This window comes from Medicago sativa, chromosome 8 (assembly GCF_051527215.1).
Source record: "Medicago sativa cultivar Bolivia chromosome 8, Bolivia_mono, whole genome shotgun sequence".
Lineage (NCBI taxonomy): Eukaryota > Viridiplantae > Streptophyta > Magnoliopsida > Fabales > Fabaceae > Medicago > Medicago sativa.
This window is the reverse complement of record NC_140756.1, coordinates 79,490,836-79,516,357: the sequence shown is the minus strand read 5'-3', so window position 1 is coordinate 79,516,357 and position 25,522 is coordinate 79,490,836. Positions and strand designations below refer to the sequence as shown.

The following is a 25,522-nucleotide window of genomic DNA, read 5'->3' as shown; positions in this document are numbered from 1 at the left end:
TGGGGCGAGATTGTGCATCTTCCTCAAATAATGCCATATTTAGACAAACTGACATACCTTGAGTGGAATGGGTATCCTTTGAAGTCTCTTCCACAACCTTTTTGTGCTGAGATGTTGATTCATATTTGTTTACCGCACAGCAATATTGAACATCTTTGGTGTAGGTGCGTGTGTGTAACAAACACCAAATGAGTCACCAAACATCTGCTCCCGCCATTAAGGAGACAGTACTATACCAGATCCTAAACAAGATCTGATCAAAAACCATAACCCATCCAAGTTGTGTCTCAACAAAACGTGAAACAGCAAACCCAGTTTTCATAACAACCAACGACCACCTCCTTAAGACCGGTGAAGCCATGTCGCCGCCGCGACAGTCCGAACGCCCGCCCACTACAACATTTTCGAATTTAGGCCACACCTTGCAATTCGTAGCTAGAACCAATAAAACCGTGGTCTAAGGCTTAGGCCACGGTTTGGGTACATTTTTTGAAGTGTGGTATATGCGTCCGTGGCCTATTCTCTCTGACCACGGTTTTTTACCTTAGGCCACGAAAGTTGAAAATCCGTAGCTTAAGACACAACAGTAGGCCGCGGTTGTTAGTATTTGGTATAGGCCGCGGTTTCTAAACTGTGGCCTAAACCTTAGACCATGGATTTAAAACACACTTTATGGCACGGTTTTCTGTGAATGTATAGGCTATTAATTTGTACCTGCTGCATGTAGCTCATGCCACGATTATACAATATTTATTTTTGTTGGAACGACCTATTTCGATTTTCTCTTGGAAATAATAGCCAATACAGTTCAATGTAAGGCTATATATTTGCAAGCATTTGCTAATATTGCATAAATTAAATAAAAAGTAATTAAAATAAGGGATAAATCAACAAAATAATATCCTAAAATATGTCCTTAATGAAGGAATGACAAATTCGTCTTATCAAAATCCTATAACATCCACACAAAAAAACCAATTCATGGTTCATTGATCAAACATAATAACCAAACAACCAAGTCTAAAAAACAACTAAGTTTTGCATTCCAAAAAATAAAATACAACCGAGTCTTGCATTTCACTAGCCTCATTCATCTTGGTGATAATCATTAGGTCCAAACTGTAACAAAAAAAAAACTTATGTTAGTAAAAATAAAAGAAAATAAAAAATAAAGACGTAATAAAGGCACAAATGTTTTTAAATCTTACAAATACATGTATTACAAGGGTAGTCAATCCATGTAGTCAAACAAAGTATCATCAAAATCATAATCATCATTGTCTTCTTCAGTTTCCTTCATAACAAGTGGAGGTTTTTCAACTATTGTTGCAGGAATATCTTCCCTAACCCAATTCAGTTCATTGTCATTAACTGATGCATTTAGATATTGATTATCATCAAATGGATCACTATGATATCCTTCTTGAGTGTCATTTGATTGGTCACCCATGTTAAACAAATCTCTCGGCACAGTCTTCATAACATAATGTTTATTTTCATTGTATGGATCTTGGACATAAAAACATTGGTGGACTTGAGAAGCTAGAACAAATGGCTCATTTTGGCAACACTTTTTATTGAAATTTACACTAGTAAGTGCATATTTCTCATCTTTAGCCTCAAACCAATCACACTTAAACAAAACAAACTTTAGCTGGCTATAATAGTCTAACTCAATTATGTCATTAATTCTTCCATAGTAGGTGACAAGACCTGTCTTAGGATTTTCATCCTTAGAGCTTGCAAAACTTTCAGTTAAAGAAACCAAAGTTACACCCGAATTTTGAGTTTTTCGTCTTGCATCACGTTTCATAGTGTGAAATCTATAACCATTGATAACATAACCTGAAAACCTCTTTGCAGCAGTATTTGGACCTCTAGATAATGCTTTGAGGTGAAACGACACATCATCTTTCAAGGCTTGGATTTTGAACCACTCACTAAAATCTCGACTTTGTCTTTTGGCCTTGATATACTTTCCTTGTTTATTGCGGCTACTAACACAATGATCGTGCTCTCTACAAAGGTAACAATAGTCTTTGTTAAAATAACTCTAAAATGTTTTGTAGACAACTAAAGGAACAAACAATAAACTATTATGGTACCTTATGTATGCATCAATTCCATCAGAATTGAACAAAATGTATTGATGAGCTTGGGCTTTTGATGTCGAGTCAATTGAAAATGATATACCATTTTGCTTCCCACCAAAAGGACGACCAATACTTGAAAAGAAATCATTTGAGACAACTTCGCAAGAGTCACTATTATCATAATTCCTACATGTTCTATTCAGCCCTGTCTCTACATTTTTAGGCAAATATCTTGAGCAATAATTCAAAGTTTCTTGAGCCACATATCCCTCAGCAATAGAACCTTCTGGATGAGCTCTATTACGGACATAACTCTTAAGCTTACACAAGTTTCTCTCTATGGGATACATCCATCGGAACTGAACAGGACCACCCATTCTAACTTCATGGACAAGATGAATGGGCAAATGAACCATTATATCAAAAAAACTTGGAGGAAAAATCATCTCTAATTGACAAAGAATTTTTGTAATCTCTTCTTCCAAGTAATCCAAATCATGCTCTTGGATAACCTTCTGACACAAAGAGCGGAAAAAGGACCCAAGACGAATTAGAGGTTCAGCCACTGCATCAGGCAATGTGTTTTTTATTGCAACTTGTAATAAGTAGTGTAACATGAAATGAGCATCATGACTCTTGTAACCAGATATCTTTTTATCTCCCACATGCACACATTTTGAAATGTTAGAAGCACTCCCATCTGGTAATTTGGCAGACTTTAAAACACCGCAAAAAGTAGACTTCTCTTGGGCATTCATTGAGAATGATGCCTTTGCAATCTTTGCCCGACCTCCACCGACCTCTACTGGATGAAGCTCCTTTCTAATTCCCATTTCTTGCAAATCATAACGAGCATTAACATGATCTTTTGTCTTTCCAGGGATGTCCAAAAGAGTCCCAATAATATTATCACATATGTTTTTCTCAATGTGCATTACATCAAGGTTATGTCGTATAGTATTTTGAGCCCAATACGGCAACTCAAAAAAAATTGACTTCTTCTTCCAAGGACTATCCTTTTTCTTCTTTTTCTTCGACTTTCCAAAGTCATTCTCAAAATCTTTCAAGTCTTCCTTGATTTGTGTACCTTCTAGCATAGGTGGTGCAGACCTGTGTTCTTTTTTCCCATTAAAGGACCTGCTGTTGGCCCTCCAAGCATGATTAACGGGTAAGAAAACACGATGATCCATATAACATATTTTGTGACTATGTCTCAGGTAGATTGAATTAGTCTTATGATTGCAACATGCACATGCCAAATATCCTTTGGTGCTCCAACCTGACAACATAGCATACCCAGGGTAGTCACTAATAGTCCATAGCAATGCAGCCCGTAATTGAAATGTTTGATCTTTTGAGGCATCATATGTTTCTACTCCAACTTCCCATAATTCTTTTAGCTCCTCAATCAATGGTTGAAGGTACACATCAATATCATTTCCTGGTGACTGTGGTCCAGGAATCAATAAAGATAACATTGTAGATTCAGATTTCATACACAACCAAGGTAGATAGTTGTATACATTCATCATGACAGGCCATGTACTATGAGATATGCTCATAGTTCTAAATGGATTGAATCCATCACTTGATAAACCAATCCTTACATTTCGAGTCTCGGAAGCAAAATTGGTATGATTAAACCATGCATCTAATGTTATTAGAAATAAAAAAAAAAAGTATAACTCTAAAATCAATTATGTGCATTACGGTGTACAATATATCATTATAAATAGCCTTACGGTGTACAATATATAATTTTTTTAAAATTTGAAGCTCTTACTTAAAAATTTGAATCTCTTACACATAAGTTCTTTGTATATATAAACGGGCCCTAAATCTATCCTTGAGAAATTTCTATCGTATATGTTTAGGGGTCAATTAAAGTGGATTCTAAAGTACATATAAGCTAAGGCTTAGGGCTTCTTTGAACTTAGTGTGGGACATGTTATGGACACACAAAACTTACATGTATGAAACAAAGCTAGTTGGCACTTGAATAAAAGAAATTAAGTAAATAAACCAATTTCGATCAAAAAATGATACTATAAGATTGTGAGTTTCAGTACTAATAAAAATTAGCCTAAGATATCACCAATAGCCATGGGAAGAAAAATTAGCCACACACCATTTTCCAAAATCACAAAACAAACAAATACACATTCTTTAAAATAGTAAAGTGCACAAAGCCTCTAAGACAGTTAACAAAACATGGTGATATTAATAGGGAATATTTTAAGGAGCTGAAAACTAGCTAATCCTAATTTTAAATACATGTTGCAAATGTCTTAATAAAAGAAGTTAAGAATTAATATTTGACAAGAACACCACATAGGTTGTTAGTCATATAAGATAGTATGTATAAGGTATAAGGAATTGAGATACCATTAAAGCATAAAGTGGCAAGTACCAAACTAGTCTATCAAAAGGACTCATTTCCAGTCCTCAATTTAAATTGGATTGAGATAAATTATACACTCATCAAAGGAACTCACTGTAACAATTGAATTGGCTAATGGGATAAACCTATCTGCCATGACAAAAGCCTAGAGGATAATGATCATGGTTCTGATGTAAAGTTAAATTCCAATAACAAGGTTGTTGGTTTAATAGATGCATCTTAGCAAAAGAGAATTCTTAAGCATGATAATCAATCAATACAGTGACAATTAAACTCAAGTAACAAGATCATACTAGAAAGATCATTTATGATGTGTGATTGGCATATTATGCAATGAATAAAATGTTCTCATGTGCAATTATCTTTCTTATAAATAAGTCACGGTGGCCAATGCCGTAGAAATTTTAAAGAATCCATAGAAATGAAAACATATATAAACTCAGTACCCTTGTAAAAAATAAGCCAAAAATCAGTTTGGAAAATCCTTAGTACCTATGAATCACAAGCTAACACGGACTCGGACGCAAATCAAGTCGGCGAATCTTGTCGGAACCGCGAACACAGAGACATACCACAAAACCGCCACTTTTGTGCTTCACAGGTTAGTACCCTTATTAGAAATAAGCCAAAATCAGAATTATTGATAATGTTATCTATAAATTGTAAATAATGAAAAATAAATTAAAAATAGGAGAAGCAACCCAAAAAGGGGTAACGAAGGTAGAGAGAGAAGTACCAAAAAGTGAATCAAAACAAAGAGAGATCCATGGTGGTGGAGAAGCAAGCAGTGGAGAAGCAAGCTGCAACAAAGGGTTAATACTTGATTGACTATCACCAACGGAATCAAGAGAGGAGCTCGATTGGATTCGAAGGTAAGAGATGGGTTGGAAGGTTGAAGAAGGGTTCGATTGGGTGAGAGAGAGCGCTTGATTGAAGGAAGAGGAATAGATTGATCTGAGAAAGCTGCTGCCAGAAATTTTGAGGAATAGCTTGATCGAAGGAAGAAGGGTTAGGTAACGATTGGATTTGAGAGAGAGAGAGAGAGAGAGGAGAGAGAGAGAGAGAGAGAGAGAGAGAGAGAGAGAGAGAGAGAGAGAGAGAGAGAGGGGTTTAGACTTTAGAGAGTGAGTTCAGAGAAAGAATGGGTTTAGAGCGTGAGTTCACAGAGATAGAGTGAATTTGTTTTTTTTTTTTATCTAAAGTTGGTTTTACTAAAAAATAATGTTTTTTATTCTAAGTTCAGATCTCAAAAATGAAAAAGTACCGCTCATTTTTTTTCATTCCCGCTGCATATATTGGTAAGGGTCTTTTAAGGCACGGTTTTTTGGAATTGAAGTGGGCATGGTTATTATCCGTGGATAAACGGTGGCCTAAAATAGCATAGGCCACAGATTTTTGTTTGAAGTCATAAAATGCACTGTGTATTCAATTTTTAAGCCACAGTTTCAAAATAGTGGCTTATACATGTTTTAAGCCATGCTTTTTTCGGCGTGGTCATGTTAAGTGTGGTGTAAACTCAAAAATGTTGTAGTGGCCGTAACAAAGTGACGTTAAAGATGGTGGTTGAACCCACCAACATGTTTCAGAAACCACGCGCAAGATTACCGGAAAGCCGCCGGCAGATCTGGCGTTAAGAGGTGGTGCGGAGGCGAGGAGGCACTCATCACACCACCACTCACAACCCCCTACATCTTTGCAAGCGATTTCAACCAAAAATCACATATAGATCAAACACATGTTATGGATATTTACGTTAAAAAATTACTATTTTTAGTTGCTTAAACAATGCTTCAAAAGCATTTGTTTGCCTTTTCCTTATGTTAATATGTTAGGCTTAAATATGCAAACCGTCCCTGTAATTTGGGCGAGTTTTGATTTTCGTCCCTGTAAAAAAAAAAATTTAAAAACATCCCTGTAAAAAAAAATTTGTTTTAAAAAGGTCTCTGGCCCCACTTTTTTGCTGACATGGGATGGTTTTGGCCACGTGGCAGTTGCTGACTGTGCAACTTTTGCCACGTGGCACTGACGTGGCAGTCCACGTCATTAAAAATTTAATTTTTTTTTAAAAATTTCTGAAAATTATTTTTAAAAATTTTAAAAAAATAAAAAATCATAAAAAATTCCAATTTTTTTTTAAAATGAAGAAAAAAATTGGAAAATACTTTTTTGAAAAAATGTAATATATAATTTTCAAATTAATAAAATTAATTTTTGAAAATTTAATTTTTATATGATTTTGAGAAAAAGAATTTTTTAAATTTATATGATTTTTAAATTTATTTTCAGATTTTTTTAATTTAAAAAAGAATTTTCGAAATTTTGGAAAAAATAATTTTTTTAATTTATACATTCAGATTTTTTAAACGCATTATGATTTGTTATGAAAATATATAATCAGATTATTTTCACATAATTTTAAAAAATATATAATCAGATTTTTTCGAAATTAATATTATGATTTAAAAAAAAATCAGTTTTTTAATAATTTTCGAAATTATATATTCTGATTTTAAAAAATTATATAATTTTCCATTTTTTTTCATATTTTTTAAAATTATATAATCGGAAATTTTTTTAAAATATTTTAAGGATTTTTTTATTTTTTAAAATTATTTTCAGATTTTTTAATTTAAAAAAACAATTTTCAGAATTTTTAAAATATTTATTTAAAATTTAATATTATGTGGCAAGCCACGTCAGCGCCACGTGGCCAAAACCATGCCACTTCAACGTTTGGGTGGGGCCAGGGGACCTTTTTAAAACAAAAATTTTTTTACAGAGATGTTTTCAAATTTTTTTTTTACAGGGACGGTTTGCATATTTAAGCCAATATGTTATGTAGCAATGTTTGAAAATTACTAAAAAATTTAATGACAACCAACATTATTATTTTAGCTTATGTTTGATTTCACGATGAATATAAAAGAATCACAATTTTTTTTAAAAGCTACACTTTTGACATGGAAATGTGTCTTATGTGATCTACTATGATTTGATTTGGTTGGTCAAACTGTGAATTTAAAATTGTTATTTCTTTCAAACTCAAATATAAATAAAAAAAAGAAAAATGTTAACTAATGTCCCATAAAAAAAAATATAAGCAAATTTGATATATTTGACCTAGACCTGAACTAAATACTACTTCAACTTTACTGGATTTATCTTGCTTTTACTAGTGGTAAATGTAAATGTGCTGGTAGCCTACTAGTGCCAGTCACGCTCTTCTTTTCTTTACCTTATATCAAGGGAGGAAATAGTTTCATAGGGACTCGTGAAAGCAATGGGAGGGTCGAGAAGGGAGGCCTTTGATGGTCGTGTTATCTTTTTGCGGTTTCTGTTGTCATCCATGGTCTGGTACGGTACACTTTGAAGGGAGTAAACAAAGGAGTTTTTGAATGCTTTTCCTAATTCTTTGGTCTTTGCACCAAAGGAGACTAGAAATAAATAAATTAAGAAAATTAATCAAGAAATATTTATATGTAGATTTTAGTTACACTGTCCACAGCACACTCTTACACAGTTATTTTGGACTTTTATGAAATCTCACATGGATATGTTTCACTCACCATGGTCCCATCTAATTCAATGTTGTTTCTAGTTGTTGTACTTATGAATCGCCAGAAATTATAATTTGAGCTCCAAACTATAGCCTGCTTACCATCCCTCTTATGTGTGTGTGGGTCAGGGACCCACTTTAATTAATACTACTATCTCAGCAATACCAACGGTGGAATGGAATGGATTAAGGCATATAATAAGAATAAAAAAAGTGGAGGAAGTAGTGTGCATTTGTGTTACCGTTGCAAAGATGCTGCGCGAGTGCCAATACTCCGTTCTGTGAGATGCACGGGCAGGGGCAAACCATTTATAATAACTTTATATTCTAAAACAGAAATACGGACACAACAGACGTATGACTGACTATATTAACAAGGTAAGTGACATAAAAATAGAACTAGTGAGTGGGAGAAAGTAGCTACACAATGCAGAAAATGTGATTAGTGGTTCATTAACAAGGTAAGGTTTTGCTGAACTATATGAAGAAATCAAATTTTGCTGAATTGTTCTTGTTTTCATTCATCTAACTATCTAAAGCATTGTAAATCTGGGAATGGGCCGGAGCCACATCAACTAGCAGAGATCTGAGCCAGGTTTTGTTAGACCATGTACAATGGGAAAATTTATTCAATAACCTTCAACACCCACTTTTTCAATTCCCAACACTCCACATCATTTTCTCTCTCTTAATTCAACACCCATTCAATTTTTACCACTCCAATGGTAAACATTCAACACCCTACCCCACCACTTTTTATTTCTTATTCTTATTTAATTTTTGTTTTTATAATTACATATAATTATAATTATCGATTTAAATTAAATTAAAATAATACAATTAAATTTTTTTTAAAAACAATATTTATTTAAATAATTTTTTTCTTAACTTAAAATGCAATACAACAAACTAAGCACGCGACAATCTGGAGTGACTTCATTGTCTCTTGTCATTCCACCACGATTTATTTGTGATGAAAACTATTGAGGAAATTGGGTTTTGAGGATATTGGTTGGGAAATTGATTTGGGTTTTGAGGATGTTGGTTGAGAAATTGATTTGGGTGTTGATAATTGTTGGGATTTTGGTAGCTAAATGGGTAATCAGAAGAATTTTGGGTGTTGAATTGATTGTTATTGGGATCCATTTCACTAATCAAAGACTAAAACTTTAAAAGAAAGACTAATAATGAGATTAAGAGAGTGAAAAACTTGGTTTTTGTTTCTGTATCCAAATCAAATGATCCAAGTCTCTATTTGTAGAGAAAAAAAAATCATGAATTTTAGTAAAAAAAAATAAAAAATAAAAAAATTATTTGCAACGAAATAATTGAGTCCAAAGAATTAAGAAGATAAAAATCGAAACAGCCAATCCTGTTGCACCACGTGTCCCTCCTTTCCCCACAGCTTTTTCTCTCTCCGCGTCCACTGACGCCTCACGCGCCCTGTCGGCGCGTGTATTGCACGCGCTCGTTTTTCAGCAATTAAATCGCGACGCGTGGCAAGGCGGGTCAGATTTAAACATGTTGAACTCATTCATCTACTCTTTCCTCCAGCTCATCTTCAACACCCTCCCTCCAATGGTTTCAATAGGTTGAATGGGCCATTCAACAGGCCATTGCAGATGGTCTTAGTGAAGGACAGATATAATTGAGTGAAATTCACATGTATTCCACTATTTAAATCTGGGTCCCACTATTAGGTCCACTAATCTACTAGGAGTCATTAATTTCGCTCAATCACAAAGTATAGAAATAGTATAGTTATTGCTTAACACTTTTCTTGCAAGTTGCAAGTAATCCATTGGGAGGTGCAGTGCATACTAGTACAAAAAGCAGTGGCCATTATAAGCCTTCAATATTTGTGATCATATCATGCCTGTCTTGAATATGATAATAATGGAGCAGATTTTCAACAACCTCAAACATAGTAGTTGTATGTAGTTCAGAATTGTAAATTGATGCCAACTTAAGGCACTATAGATGCTTTTAAATCTCAATGAATGATAGTTTTGGGAGCTGATTTAAGAACCAGCTTGTTTATTGATTTATAATGAGGTGGATTTTAAAAGCATTGTTTCATTAGCAGTATTTCACAGTAGGGTCAGTGTTATACAGACGCAACATTTCATTAAGATGTTGATGGATCATTGGATTATACTTTCATTTGACTTGGTTAGGAATAATGAATAATGAAGTATACATATTTACAGTGCACAGAGCTAAAGGTGTCCGTCCATTCCATATAAAAATAGTATGGGAATTATTCCCACTCAGCATCAAAGAATCCAGCATCTTTCATTTCAGAATAATATGCGTTGTCCAAAAGAAAGTCTTCCTCCTGCAGCAAGTGCGTAGTGCAAATTCACAACATGATGTTTGTTAATGAACATATTATAGAAAATCAAAATCAAACAGTAAACAGCGACGATTGCTTACTTGGAAAAAATCTGCCAGAAAAGTTACATAAAGAAATGGAAGATATAAAGAGTGATAACATAGTACAGTAAAATCATACAGCCTACAGATGACAAGAATATCCGTTATTTATTGCAAAAGCTATAGAGATAATAACTGAGTGCCTATTCTAATTGCAAAGATAAAGGATTACCAATTGCCGAGGCCAGCACCAATTCCCGCCAGCCCACAAGCAAACATAGTAATTGCACTGAATATAAACATTACGACGACATAGTTGTAGAAAGTTGGCCTCGCTGCAAGGGTGAGAGAAATTTCTAAATTAAAATGGGAATCCCTTTAGAATATAACAAGTGTCAAATAACGCAGCGGTGTGATGGAATAAAAAGTGAACTATTCTTTCGGTTTTTACTAAAAAAAAATAACAGTGTTGAAGTATACTCACGAGGCAGCTTTTCTCTCCATTTAGAAAAATGTTCAAATAAAATGAAGCCGTATGCTGCAGCAAGCAATAACTTATGTACTGTCCACAAACCCCACTTGATTGTATGAGTGCTTCCAACATTGCAATTGAACAATGGGACCCCAAATCCAAAAACATATATTGCCTGATTTGAAAGCCCTTAATTAGCAGAAGATGAGTCAAGAAACCACACATGACATAAGCAGTTTAAGAAGTAATCAATGGGTAAAGAACAACCAGACCTCAAAAGGAGATAAATTGATATCAGTAGGACATAATAACAACACAAATCTAAACACAAGCTGTAGCATATAAAGAACAGAGGAAGAGATATTTTTCAACACTATATTTGATTCACTCAATTTATAAATGAGAGGTCACAGGCAAAGCCTTTTATGGGCTTACAAACTTAGCTATTAAGTATACTAATTCTTAACTATTAAGCCAATGCATTTTTATCTCTTAAAGCAAAAAAACAGTGGTGCAAGGTAATTCAAACAGTGTCTTCTACTTTTCTTTGGTCCAATAATAAACTTGCTTAATGATGAAGTATAGCAGCAATTCAAACTTCTTCAATCTTCTAGCTATTACTTGATTTAAATTTCCAACATAAATGTATGATTTATTTGTATCAAAGCTCAAATAACCACGATTGAAAATAGTTACAAGATGTAACCATCATTATTTTTATTCTTATTCTTTTGATAATGAAAGAAAAAGGAAAAAATTCATATCGAAGAGACGTGAAAAGTAAGAAGATAAAGATAAAACAATAATAAAAAAAATCAGAGAAAGACCATTTTAATTGCAGTTAACACTAGTTGCATGTGACTAAAGAGACAGGAATGCATCACAATTTGCAAATATGAATGTATTGCATTCAAGCTTTTCATCAGATAACATAAGCTAGACATGCCACATCAGATAAGACAGATCTAAATCCTTTTATTTATTGAACTTGGCAGCATATGAATATATCTAAACAGCAGCTATGCCAGGACAACATTTAATTTGGGAATTGAATGATGAGCACCATAAAAAATTAGAAGTCAATAATGATAGTGCAAAAATGAAGATCACGCATGCGTCCAGTAGAGAAACTTATTTGGGGAATACTCAATAAAGACATCTAGCCTAAGGGTTTTAAATTCTGAGAAGTTGAGAGATGCATGGCAGCATGAATACAGTTAAAATGGGGAAACATGGCAATTTGTTGATCAAAAAAACCAAAACAAAAATTTTAGACCTTCTTAATGGCTTTGGGTTACAGAAAATGAAAAATGGAATTTTCCATGGAATTGGTAGAATCCAAAAAGTTTAGAGACACTTTCAAGCAAGTTTAGGAAAATGATGTTGCAATAATTCAACATGACATTTATAATTTAGATTATGAACATCGACTAAGGAAAGATAGTAGTTCCCATGAACTTATCAGGGTTTGTCATCTTAAAGGCATACTTTGTTTAACATTGTGTTTGATGTGGCAAAACTTCCTTAAAATTGTGTTCATAGCACTCTTTGTTATTGATCCAAATATGGTTTGCAATCATAATAATCCACATGCTGAAATGAACTGATCATGATTAGTCAACTGACATATTTCCTTCTCCGCAAAATGCCACTACAAAGGTCACGGTTTTCTCAATTGCTATATTCACAACTCTGATGTAGTGATGTAGCTTAAAACCACCGACCTCATATAGTGAGATAAGACTTGGAAGTTGGAAGTGGTGGTGGTTGATGGAGAGAAAATCAAGTGCAACATACAAGGAAATTATACGAAACGGACAAAATAATAAACAAATCTAGACATTAAACACTTAAACTGGTATCAATCATAAAAATCCACATGTTTTACAAAACAACTAAATATTCACAGAACATGCACATATTGTGTGTGTATGAATGAAAGCCACTCTCACCTTAAGAAGGGTATCCACCAAGACAATACTTCCTGATAAAATGGAAGTATGTGCTAGAGCTTGAGCTTCCATGGCATTCATGTAGTTAACATTTAGTAAGAAAGCCATCAAGCTTATCTCTAGATACAGCATACCTGATGTCGTAAACAATGACAACGCATTCCATGCAAACTCCTTTCCAGGAGAGCACTGCCAAGCCTGCTCAAGCAAAAAATAAGCCTAAGTTGAAGGGTCTAAAAAACAAAAAGAAGCAAATGTCCAAATCATACTGTCAACTGAATGAAAAAATAAATAAATAAATGAATGAACGATTATCAAAATTTGTGATGAAGCATTTTCCAAGAATGGTCAATACTCTACATCAATCTTCGGGTACAAGGAAATGGATTTCCAGCTGTTGGGTCGTGAGGAGAGCTCGTTCGAATCTAGAGCAACCACACAAGTGAATTTGGACACACCACATCTCAAATCTCATCCCAAAACCTTAAAGCATTGGGTTTGTGGGTTCTGTCACTTTTCCATCCAATGTTGGACTTCTAACTCACCTCGCACTTGCCACGACATACAGTCACAGCAGTCGGTAGATCAAGTTGTAGAACAAGACTCTTCTAGAGTTTCAAGATCAGACGACTGACATTTCTAGTTTCATTTTATATCTAACTTTCGAGAACAGAACTCTTCTAAAGTGAACAATCCCCTTTAGGTTGTAAAGTGAGTAATATCGACGGTTAATAAACAAATCAATAGTTGATATTAAATACATGTGCATAACTAATTATGGGTGGTTAAAATATCAACACTTCATTTTCCCACTTTAATAACTACTCACTCAAGGAGAAAAATCCGATTTACCGAGCTTAAAAATTGCTCGATTCCACGGTCCAACTAACTAACTAACTGCGTTTAATTAAGAAATCTAGGGATAGAAATAAACATCCTAGCCCCACCTAATTTTCAATAACATCAAGACCCCAACCTTCAACATTTCAATTTTCCCCTCATAGATTAACAGTTCAACATAACAGCTTTAAACTAAAGCCATACTTGTAAGTATGTCTACATCATATTTTTTGTTTGAATACATTGCATCTACCTTATCTCCCAAGCAATTAAAACTTCCCTATGAAATTTGCTCCATTATTTTTCCAAAATCAAATATTTTGTCTAAAAATAATACTCCCTTTGTTTCAAAATGAGTGTCGTTTTAGGTGTTTGCACACATATTAAGAAATGCAATGATTAAAAGAAAGAGAATGGTTATTTTACCAAATTATCCTTATTAACTATTGGTTAGTTTTAAAAGTAATACTTTGGAAATAGTGTGCTGACTATCAATTGGAGGGTACAATTGAAAAAAAAAAGTTATTATTGCATTGGAAACTGAAAGCGACACTCATTTTGAAACAAATGTTTTTGGCTAAAACCACACTCATTTTTGAAACAGAGAGAGTATTATATAAAAAGATGAAGGTAATAGTGATGTACCTGAAGAAAAGACCAGGCAAGGTTTAAAAGGGTAACAATCCAAAGAAGGGCATAATAGGAAGCAATAATATAAGAACCACCATTACAGAGGCTATTGATATTCTTCTTGGCTTTGAGAGCGAGATACAAAACAAACAAAACCGATGTAATAACAAGGAACGTGTCGTGGACATTGCAGTTCAAATTCAGATCCTCAACATCGATTTGAGCTTCAGGACCTTCCGCATTTCTTGACATAGATGATAGATCCCTTCGCTTCAGCTTCGATCGAATTCAGAAGAAAATGGGTAGTAATAATAATAACATTGTTTGATTATAATGGGAAAGTGGAGTTAGATATTTTACAAGATCGTGGATACATACATCATGATGGAAGTTCCGTCATCAAGACGAAATAGTGCTTTAATGGAATCACAATCACGACCAACACACCCAACTTTTGTCTCTTGATCAAAGTTTCCATTAATAATTTGTTGTCCAATGTGTATATGTTTACAAAATAATTTTCATTCCATTTCTAATTTTATCAAGGTTTCTTATATTATTGTGACTAAATTGCACTTTTCGCTCCTTAAATTTTAAAATATTGCGATTTTGATCCTCTATTTAAAAATGAAAATTTTGTCTTTATCTTTAAGAAAATGTTCTTTTGATCCTCTAACTTTATGGAAATATGTTATTTTAACCCTCTATCTTTAGGGGAATAAGCTATTTTGATCTTTTATCTTTACAAAAAGATTCAATTTTGGCCCCCTATTTTAGGACATGTGGCGTCTTCTCAGTAACTTTGCAACGTTTTGTAAATTAAGGGGTAAAATTTTCATTTTTTTAATAGGGACCAAAATCGCAACATTTTGAAACTTAGAGATGAAAAGTGCAGTTTAGCCTATTATTATTCAATACAATTTAATTATAAATTAAATATATATTTATTTTAAATCTAGCGACAAAACTAACCTATGTGATGTTGAGAAGTAGAGAGTTGCATATTCAAACTTTGTTGACATATCAAAATGTATATGTAGCCCCATAAGGGACATCGGTTTAATTTTTATACATTCTCACATAGTTTAATGTGTTTAACATATAATTTGTCATATTGATTAAAGAGTAGTGATATATGTACAACTACTTATGACAACTTTGATGATAATTTTTATTTTCTCTCTTCTCAAACAACGGGGAGAGAAATATGAAGAGAGAGAATAAAAATATAATTTGGGTATGAGAGAGAAAGTTATCAAAAAATTATAATAAAGTGGTTCTACAAATATAATTTCTCTTAATCAAATGATGAGATAAATATTATTGAATGTGTATAAAATTTGATAGGAGATAAAAGTTAAATAATTCAATTATTGTACATAGCTAAAGTTGGAGGGAATTTCTTTAAAAATATTGAGGAACTGATCGTCAAAAAATATTAGAGACTACAAATGTAAACAAGTCTGCAACAATATATTTACACAAAATATTAAGTTGACAATTTCACATTCAAAACTTATACGGTTCTGTATAAAAAAACAAGTAAAAGATCCTATATAGTAAATTTGAAAGTGAATAGTTTTCAAAAAACTTTTTTTGAACAAGAGTTTTCAAAAAACTTAATTGGTATGAACATTACTTATATTACTTATATGTATAATATATATATTTGTCAAAAAAAAAATGTATAATATATACAAAAATCGATGTTTAAACTTCTCACACCCCCAATTTATTGAAAGTGAATAATTTATCAACCAAGAGTTGTTTCGGAGGGAAGCGGTTTGGATTTTTTAGTGAAGATGTCAACATTCAACCTCTAATACTTTTGAATAGAGAAAATTGGTAAAGGTCACCACTATCCCGATACTACCTGTGTGTTTGGTTCAGCTTTGAATATAATTGATTCTGAGAGAATTGATTCTGATAGAATTGATTCTGACAGAATTGATTCTGAGAGAATTGATTTATGTTTGGATACAATTATGTAGAATTGATTAAACAAACTGAATGTTGTTTGGATGATTTTGATCAAAATTGCTTTTGAATGTATAATTACTAAAATAGACATAGTTAAAGGAGAATTGATAAAGAAGGAGAATTGATAAAGGGCAATAAAGGAGAATTGATAAAGAAGGAGAATTGATAAAGGGCAATAAAGGAAAATAATAGGTTGTAATAATAAAATATACAATTTACTGTTTATAATTGATTCTAGAAAAGCTAGAAGCTAGGATTTGTAGCTTCATGGAGAATTGCTTATAATTGCTTTTTGGCTAGAATTGCTTCTGAAAAGCAATTCTGAAAAGCCAAACCAAACATGTTGTTTTTTGGCTAGAACTGCTTATAATTGTTTTTTGGCTAGAATTGCTTCTGAAAAGCCAAACCAAACAGGCCCTTAGACGAAATTGTTGTAAGGGGATACCTTTATTTAAAGGAACTATAAGCATGTTTGTTTGAGTTTTTCTTAGAAAATGTTTATTTGGTCTTTTTTTTCTCTAGAATTTAATTGATACAAGGCAGCAAATACAACAACAACCAAACTTTATATCATTCACGAAGATCGGTCGGTTACAATGATCAAATTATGTCATAGTATTCTACCATAAATCATATTGTGATTAAACTCGTTAACTTCTAAATCTTTCATAATAATTTCTCTTATAGTTTTTTTGGTCTTCCTCTACCTCTTTTGATCAGACTTTTCTCCATCTAATTTGCTCTACGTAGTACATCATCTACGAGTATTCTCTGTACATGCTCAAATCACCTAAGTCTATTTTTATAATCTTTTCTATTGTAGGTGCTACACCAACTCCCTCTCTGATGGGGTCCTTTCTAATCCAATTTTGTCTAGTCTTATCACTCATCCACCGCAACATCCTCATCTCCGCTACGCTTACTTGATTCTTGTGTTAACTCTTAACCGCCCAACAATATGTATCATTCAATATTGTCGGTCTGATTGTTGTTTGACAGAATTTTTCTTTCAACTTAAGTGGTATTTTCTTATCACATAAAACACCTGATGTTCTTCTCCATTTCAACCATCAAACTTGAATACAATGATTTACATTTGCTTTTACTCATTTGTCATTTTGTACTATGGACTCAAGATATATATTTAAACCGTGTAACTTGGGGTATGATATGATCTCTAGCTTTCACCTTAAAGGTAGAACCATTTTTCCTTTTGCTAAAGTTACTTTCCATATACTCTATCTTGCTTCTACTCAGGCAGAAGTCATACGCCTCTAAGGCTTGTCTCCAAGTCTCTAGTCTCCCAATCAATTCCTCCCTCGAATCTCCAAGCAGGACTACATTCTGCAAAAAGCATACATCTCGGTGCTAACTCTTGGATATGTTCCATAAGCACATTCAAAACTAAAGTAAAAAAAGTAAGGGTTTAGGGTTGTCCCTTGGTGCAATCATATTGTTGTGGGAAAATATGCAAGGGGTAACAAATAATAATGTGAAATTCTTTGCCATACTTTTTTCACGCGTCCTTCGAATTTTTTAGTTTATTCCAGTTTGGACTATATAAACCGAACCAAAAAACATGCGTTAGTTTCTGGAATTTGAATATGCCAATATAGCAATAGGGATGGATCAATTTCCCTCATTTTTCCCATTTTTCTCTTTTAACCTACAAACTCAAACAACAACAAAAAAAACCTCAAATTTCAATCTCTCCTTATTGTGTCATTTTTCAACAAAACTTGGTTGAATCCATCGGATTGAGACATTTTCAACTACTAGATTAGAGATTAGTACGTATTTGCTCAAATTTTGTGTGTTTGATTTAAGTTCTTTTTTTCTTCTGGATTTCTGGTGTTTTTCAACTTTTAGAAACTGATTTTTGTTTTTCAACACATCAATTTCTAAAATATGAATTGTGCTCAAACATGGAGAAGAATTAATCAAGATTTAAATATGCAAATAGTCTCTTGAAATATAACTAACTTGAATTTTGGTCCCTATAATTAACAATTCTTTCTATTAGACCTTGCAAATATTTATTAGTTTGGTCCCTCAATCCATTTTTTCTCTTGTCAAAACTTATTGGGTTTTAATGATGATGACTCATTTGATATTGATATGGATGGACAAAAATACTCTTATTCCTCAAACTACAAAACGAAAAGACCAAAAAACATTTACAACAGTCTTTATCCTTTGCAACCCCAAAATCCTATTCTCAAACCCACTGCTCATAAATGTATCGCACAATCATAAGCAACCTAAAAAAATTACAATAGAAAATTTTTTATGTGAACTCTTACCCAACACATCATTCTTACACCCAACCAATTAAAATCTAACACCTCATTAAAATAATAAAAAAAATTAATATCAGAATTTTTTTTCATTATTTTTAATATTTCTCTCTCCTTTTTCCACTTTCTTTAACCGACAAAAACCACCCACCACCATTCATGTTTCCATTTTCTTAATTAAAATCGCACTTTTTTTAAAGTTAATAACATGTGTCATTCTTTTATTGGTTAGGTGTAAGAATGATGTCTTGGGTGAGAGTTCATGCAAGAATATCTCATTACAAAATTGTTGAACACCAAATTATCTCTCTATCTCCCATAGGACACATAATCGTGGTTCCAATACGTGAAGTCTTTAAATGTAACATTAATCTCCCACGAATCAGAGTGTTCACTGGATTTTATTTGCAAACTTTTCTCTCCCAAAACAAAACTGAAGAACAAACCAATCATCGTAATCATATTCTGAAAGAAAACTTCAAAAGTTTTAATGGAAAGAAAGAGAGAACAGCAACAATATTAATGGTGGTCTCATCATTAATCAATTACGATATAATTTCTTAGTTCATTCTTCTTTTTTGTAAACATAAAATACAAGCAACCAAGTCCAAAGGCAAAATGTCCTCTATGGCCCATTAATAGTTTACAAACAAACTTGAATATAATGCAAATAACTAAGTAAACCCTTATTTAAATAACCAGAGAAACTCAATTTTTTCTTGCTTTATTAGAAGTTGAGAGTATCCACAATAATAGAATGAGGGTGTTGATGAAGGCAATGGGCATTAAGCCAAAACTCCAAAGGATGATGATTACAAGTACAAATGTGGTGAAAGCCTTGGACGAGGGTGGGCCAAAATAGGCACTGCTCTTTGTAAGGTGAGTCCATATGCTTCATCCATATTGAGCTTTTCAGGACTTTGACCATTCTCCAACTCCCAATCATATGCATGAGCCAACGTTGCTGTGAGAAGTTGAACCATCCTAAGACCAAGACTCATACCAGCACATATTCTACGTCCAGCACCAAAAGGTATCACCTCAAAGTCATTTCCCCTAACATCAACATCAAACTTCTCACCACCAGGAAGAAACCTTTCTGGTTTGAACTCTAATGGGTTAGACCATTCTTTAGGGTCACGTGATATGGCCCAAACATTAACCAATAGAGTAGCACCTTTAGGGATATGGTAGTTAGAGATCTCACAACTTTGTGTTGCAACCCGTGGGAGGGATAGAGGGGTTGATGGATGGAGACGAAATGTTTCCTTCACAACAGCCTCTAAGTAAGGAAGGTTGGTCAAGTCTTGTTCAGTTACCAATCTGTCTCGTCCCACAACAGTGTCCAACTCATTTTGGATACAAGCCATAAGTTTTGGATTTTTTATTAGTTCAGAAATTGCCCACTCTGTTGTGCTTGCTGTTGTATCTGTTCCTGCTGTGAACAAGTTCTACAAGTACACAAAAGTTGAACTCTCATGAATATTACAAGTTCATTAATGTTTTAATTTATATTGAAAATAATTTGACTTTATAAAGTTTTATATCGAAGATTAATAAATTCACATTTTTTTTTTATATATAGATTGTCACATAAAAAGTAACAGACGACCTTTGTTAAACAATAAAATAAAAATTATTTAATATGGATTTTTATATGTTATATGGTCATTAGTGGATAAATATTAAGAGTTTGGTTTCATTTTTTCGCATTAAATAAAGAGATTTCAAACCATGTATGAACATATAATTTTGTTTCTTTCAAAAGAAAATATAATCTTGTTAAAAAAAATCATGTAAAGTAAACATTATTTTCATTTTTTCGGGGAACAACATTATTTTCATTTATTTATTCAAAAAAAAAACATTATTTTCATTTATCTTCTTTAAAAAAAACATTATTTTCATTTTTCCTTAAAAAAACATTATTTTCTTTTTATTATAATTAAATAATGATATTCTTTTAAGATGATCGATATTATTACGACTTTTCCGCAATTACTACGTAAATTTCCAGAATTATTACAAATTGTTTATCGTCAGTCCTTTTAAGCTTGAATAAATAGATGAATTTTTTTTTAACAAATTAAAAGTATTCTTTTTATCAAAAAAAGAAAAGAAAAAAACAAACAAACAAGATTTAATTGGACAGTAGAATGTACACGTACCAAGAGTAATGCTTTGATCTCAGTATCATTGAGTTTGTCTTCATCCTCAGGAAGTTTTTCTTTGAGTGACAACAACGTACTCAACAAATCATTGTGCTTCTCACTCTTAGAAATCCTATGGTCCTCAATAATGCTTGTTAAAAATGCATCAAACCTTTTGTGTAATTTTTTCATCTTACCTTGCACACCTTGAAGATCCAACCACTCCAAAGCAGGAATAAAATCACCAATATTGAAAACACCAGCCAATACCATAAGTTCAACCACCATAGACTTAAACTCATCAGCCCTAGGATCACATTCACACCCACCATTCCCCTCATTAAATACTCGCCGTCCTATCATTACCCTAGCCAATGCGTTTGTCGTGCATACATTCAACATTTGTCCTAAGTTTACTGCTTTGGACCCTGAACTTGCCAAATTGCGGATCAATCTTGCTACCTCTTCCTGCATTATATGTGCATTTTTGTTAATTCAAATTGTTTTTTTTTAATCTAAATTGCTTTACAAATATATAAAATGTTTAAGTTTGCAAACGACTATACATTAATTCATTTACATATAGCTTTTCTTAAAATAAAATAAAATAAAAACTAATATAATTATTTATCAAGCACAAATTTGTACTCCAAAAAGTCTATATTTTATCGCTTAACAATTTTATTTATCACCTAAACCAAACAAAAAAAAAACAATTTTATTTTATACACCCTCCGGTCACTATTATAAGCAAAAAACTACATTTTAGATTCATTCATTAAATGATGTATGTGATCTTTATTATGAATCACATACATCATTTAATGAATGAATCTAAAATGTAATTTTTTTGCTTATAATGGTGATCGGAGGGTGTATTTTGTAACGGAAAATTTAGGGTGAGTGTGAGGAAATGACGCCTCAATTAAACACATCTAATTCTATGAGAAAAGGGTCGATAATTTAAAATTCGGTCCAAAGCTGCACTTGTTCCAACTAAAATTCTAACGGTAGTTATTAATATTGTTAAATTCTACTCATGTTAAAGACTGAATGAAGTAAGTATTCCGCCGGAAGATGCACTTGTTCCAATGGGGGATCATATTACTTTTGGTAAGTTTTAAAAAATATTATTATTTCAGTTTTCCATTTTTTGTTGTTATAATATTCATTTTTACTTTTTTTTTTAGGGAAATATTCATTTTTACTATAAATGGCAAAGACACGCCTTCATACTGTTGTTTTCAGAGGTCCATGTTGGAAACACCCTGAAGTATTACTCAACTTTCAAAATAGTCAATCATATTCTACACATAATTTTCAAACAACTGTTTTTACTGGATTTTCCAAATTGAATTTGTTCAAGAGTTGTTAACTTAAGAGTACAACTTTGTAACCTTGACAACATGATTCATTACTTATCATAAACAGTTGTAAAATGGGAATTAATTATACCGTATTTTTGAAATGTCGAATTCAAAACTTAAGAATTGTATTAAACATTTTCTCAAAAAAAAGAATTGTATTAAACATCCTTAAAAAAAAGAGTTGCATTAAACATCACTTAAAATACACTAGTTCACATAAAAAACACACACGCACAAGTTCACACATAAGCTAAAAGATAGCTCAATTTCTCTAAAAAAAATGGTATGAAGTTTACTCATTAATTTTGCTACTAATTGATCAAATGCAAATGCACTAAATATTTCTGTGTTTTTTAAGATTATATTACTCCATTAGTTTCTTTTTACAAGAACACGTAACAAAAGTCATCATAAGTATTAAGTAAAGTTGTTGAAGTAAAAATTTGTTTTAATTGTGTGTTTTAACTACTAAATTACCATTTGTATATAAATGCATTCAATATTTTTTTTTATATTTTAAGACAAGTTGATAGTTCTTCGAAAAAAGACAAATATTTGAGAAAAATATAATAAACGCATTTAGAAATTTATAGACTTATATTTATATACGGATAAACAATTTTTTGCAAATTGTCCTATAATTAGGGACGAAGGGAGTAAAAGCTAATTATATTTAAAACCCCTTTAATTTTTAATTTAGGCCTCTATATATATGTTTGGTCGGGCTTTCCTCTCTTTATGTCCTTTTTAAACTCACTGTGACAATAATCCTAGAATTGGTAATAAGCAATTTCATTTTTACACATGATGTTGAGCTACCTTTCAAATGGAAGACTTCATAAACCGAATTATTTTAAGGAAAATGTTAACTAGTGTCGCCGGGACACTAAATAAGAAAACAAATGTAGTAAGTATTGAAAAGTGTAGAAAATATTGTTTTCAATACAAAATTATTGTTTTTTTTTTTGTTTTCTTAACCAGTGCCTCAGAAACACTAGTTAGCGGCACCCTTATTTTATTATCTCTATATTGACTACACAGTTTGCAATAGCTTATAAATTCTACTCATGAATATACGTTACCAATTTTTTTACAAATACAATTGATATTTCCTACGTATAAAAAAATGTATTTTTACAATCTAAGATCCCGGTTGTTGAAGTTTTTTCGAGAAAAATGACTTTTTTAAATAATATAATCATTGTTAGAATATTTCATCTATTTGTTAAAGTTTTATTAACAAACAAGAATTTGAAGGGAGAAAAATCTAAAAATTGTTTTGGGTAACTTTCCTATAAAACAATTTGATACTATTTTTTTAAAATAATTTATAGTAAACCAACTTCTACTTAATTTTGTAAAACATTTGTAAAAAATGGACCCCATTCTAGCCCTTCACGTACAAAAGTGGAGGGGAGAATAATAAATTGTCCGCTATTTTTGCTGTTTAAGGAGAGTAGGAGGACCTGTCAAAAAATAGTAGGCAGGGGTAAAGTGGTAGGGTACCATGGCATGAAAATACATTGTTGATTTAAAGACAAAATATGAACATAACTACATGAAAACGAAAGGAAACGAAAAATGATCCTTACCTGGCGTATGTGTCTAAATTCATCCAAAGCCTTAGAAGAGAACATGTGAACGTACGATATTTTCCTTAACAAACGCCACCGTGGTCCATAAGGAGCAAACACAAGATCTTGATAATTATATGCTAAGTATTTGGCGCCGGAGTTAGTTGGCCGGCTAGAGAAATTGGTATCATGAACCTTTAAGAATTGTTCAGCAACGGAGGCGGAAGCAGCGACAATCACGTTGACGTAGCCCAGACGAAGATGCATGAGAGGACCGTGTTTAAGGGCCAAAGCTGCTAGGGCATGGTGTGGTACTGGGCCCATGTGAGGTAGGTTTCCGACGATGGGCCATGGGGTTGGCCCAGGTGGAAGAGGTAAGGAAGGTTTGGTTATTAGGTTTAAGAGACGGTAAATGAGAATCGCTGCTGCAATTGTAGCAAAGACAATAATCAATGGAGACATGTCTGCTGTTTCTCTGTTTGTGTTGTGTGTGTAAACTGTGAAATGCAAGTGCAAATTTATTTTAGTGAAGCAATGGCACTTAGATTCAAAATCTCAAGACGATGATATGATACGATATTGATATGCTATGCCATGAACCCTAATGTGCTGGTTCTATATTTTATGAATGAATTGGTGGTGTGTCATATAGCGCAACCTCATTGTTATATATATAGGCAGTGATAGAGGATGTGTTTAGTGTCTGTTTTTTTAAGTGTGATGTAGTATTTATTTTTACAATGATAATTAAATATATAAAGAATTGGAAAAATATATCATTAAAAAAAGTGGAAAATATTACACTTGAGTCCAAATCTTACTTAATTTTAATTAAAAAGCACATAGGTCTCTCTTTCACCCAATTTTATTACCTATGCTATACTTCATTAGAAGGGTGAATAACCTCAGTAAGAAAAGAAGGGAATATGAAAGCAATCAATCAGACAGAATAGGATCATTTTAGTTTAATTTTTTGAGGAAAAGGATCATTTTAGTTTATGTTTTGACAAAAGGATTTTATTTTTAATATTCAAATTATTGAGGGGTTTAACGTATTCTGTTGTTTGCATTTTCATAATGCACTTATCAGATAATAATATTAATATTTCTTTTACTTACACTAACATCGAATATAAACTATATTTTTTTTTTTTTTACCGAATTTAAGAACTATGTTTTTTTTTTTTTTGAGGGAGCTATGTATTGATCCTTTGAAAAAAAACAAAACAAAACTAAATACTGGTAGTGTAAAAACATTACACCAGATATTTTTTAATTCGCCATGGTGTCATTTCATATTTTCATATAATTATTTCATATAGTGCCAAAATGAAAAGTGGCATGGTGGAGTCAAATGGAAAGTACAGACCAGAAAATTCCTGAGGAATAATATTGTATTGTAATAATTTTACATTTTTAGGGGTTGTTGAAACTTAAAACGTGGCCGACTGGCCGTTAAGAGTCAAATGAAAGATTGGATGATTGCGCTGTGTTAAGTTGATGAATCAGTCAGTCAGGTGGTAAACATGTGTACTAGTAGATGTAAGAAATTCAGTTGCAAAAATTGCACGGATCAAACGAATTTACGTGGTCAATAGATAGTCGGTCATATTTCTTAACAATTACAAAATAAGCCAAAAACTTGATACCACTCCGCAAACATACCGCTCTATTGAGTACTAAAAGATTATCGATCCACAAAGAATTATATGTAATTATCAATCTTGTTTTTAGTTTTGATTAGCCAAAAAGATTAAGTTGGTTGGTTTTATAATTGTTTTGTTAAAATTCAGATAAAAAGGCGTAATGAGATTGTTGGTTTCATCTTAATGTA

At 32.5% G+C, this 25,522-nt stretch overlaps 3 protein-coding genes across 4 annotated transcripts; all 3 read right to left on the bottom strand.

Moving 5' to 3' along the window:
• Positions 1–896: 896 nt before the first annotated feature.
• Positions 897–3,724, bottom strand: LOC146901977 (uncharacterized). The gene is made up of 3 exons (XM_085735841.1): positions 2,106–3,724; positions 1,209–2,018; positions 897–1,119 (listed from the first exon to the last, which is right to left on the bottom strand). Exons 1-2 carry the CDS (start codon positions 3,653–3,655, stop codon positions 1,232–1,234), a joined length of 2,337 nt encoding a protein of 778 aa, XP_085591967.1. The 5' UTR covers positions 3,656–3,724; the 3' UTR covers positions 897–1,119; positions 1,209–1,231.
• Positions 3,725–10,110: 6,386 nt separating this feature from the next.
• Positions 10,111–14,624, bottom strand: LOC146901976 (protein CANDIDATE G PROTEIN-COUPLED RECEPTOR 2-like). 2 transcript variants are annotated; one of them, XM_085735838.1, is made up of 6 exons: positions 14,336–14,624; positions 12,851–13,048; positions 10,911–11,073; positions 10,659–10,761; positions 10,487–10,568; positions 10,111–10,388 (listed from the first exon to the last, which is right to left on the bottom strand). In XM_085735838.1, the coding sequence occupies exons 1-6, from the start codon at positions 14,570–14,572 to the stop codon at positions 10,311–10,313; spliced, it is 861 nt and encodes a 286-aa protein (XP_085591964.1). In that variant the 5' UTR covers positions 14,573–14,624; the 3' UTR covers positions 10,111–10,310. The 2 variants fall into 2 exon arrangements, with proteins under 2 accessions (XP_085591964.1, XP_085591965.1); XM_085735839.1 differs by lacking the exon at positions 10,487–10,568 and having other exon boundaries at positions 10,174–10,388.
• A 4,489-nt stretch (positions 14,625–19,113) lies between these two features.
• LOC146901975 (flavonoid 3'-monooxygenase-like) lies at positions 19,114–24,408 on the bottom strand. The gene is made up of 3 exons (XM_085735837.1): positions 23,707–24,408; positions 20,766–21,215; positions 19,114–20,048 (listed from the first exon to the last, which is right to left on the bottom strand). The coding sequence occupies exons 1-3, from the start codon at positions 24,148–24,150 to the stop codon at positions 19,410–19,412; spliced, it is 1,533 nt and encodes a 510-aa protein (XP_085591963.1). The 5' UTR covers positions 24,151–24,408; the 3' UTR covers positions 19,114–19,409.
• Positions 24,409–25,522: the final 1,114 nt, after the last annotated feature.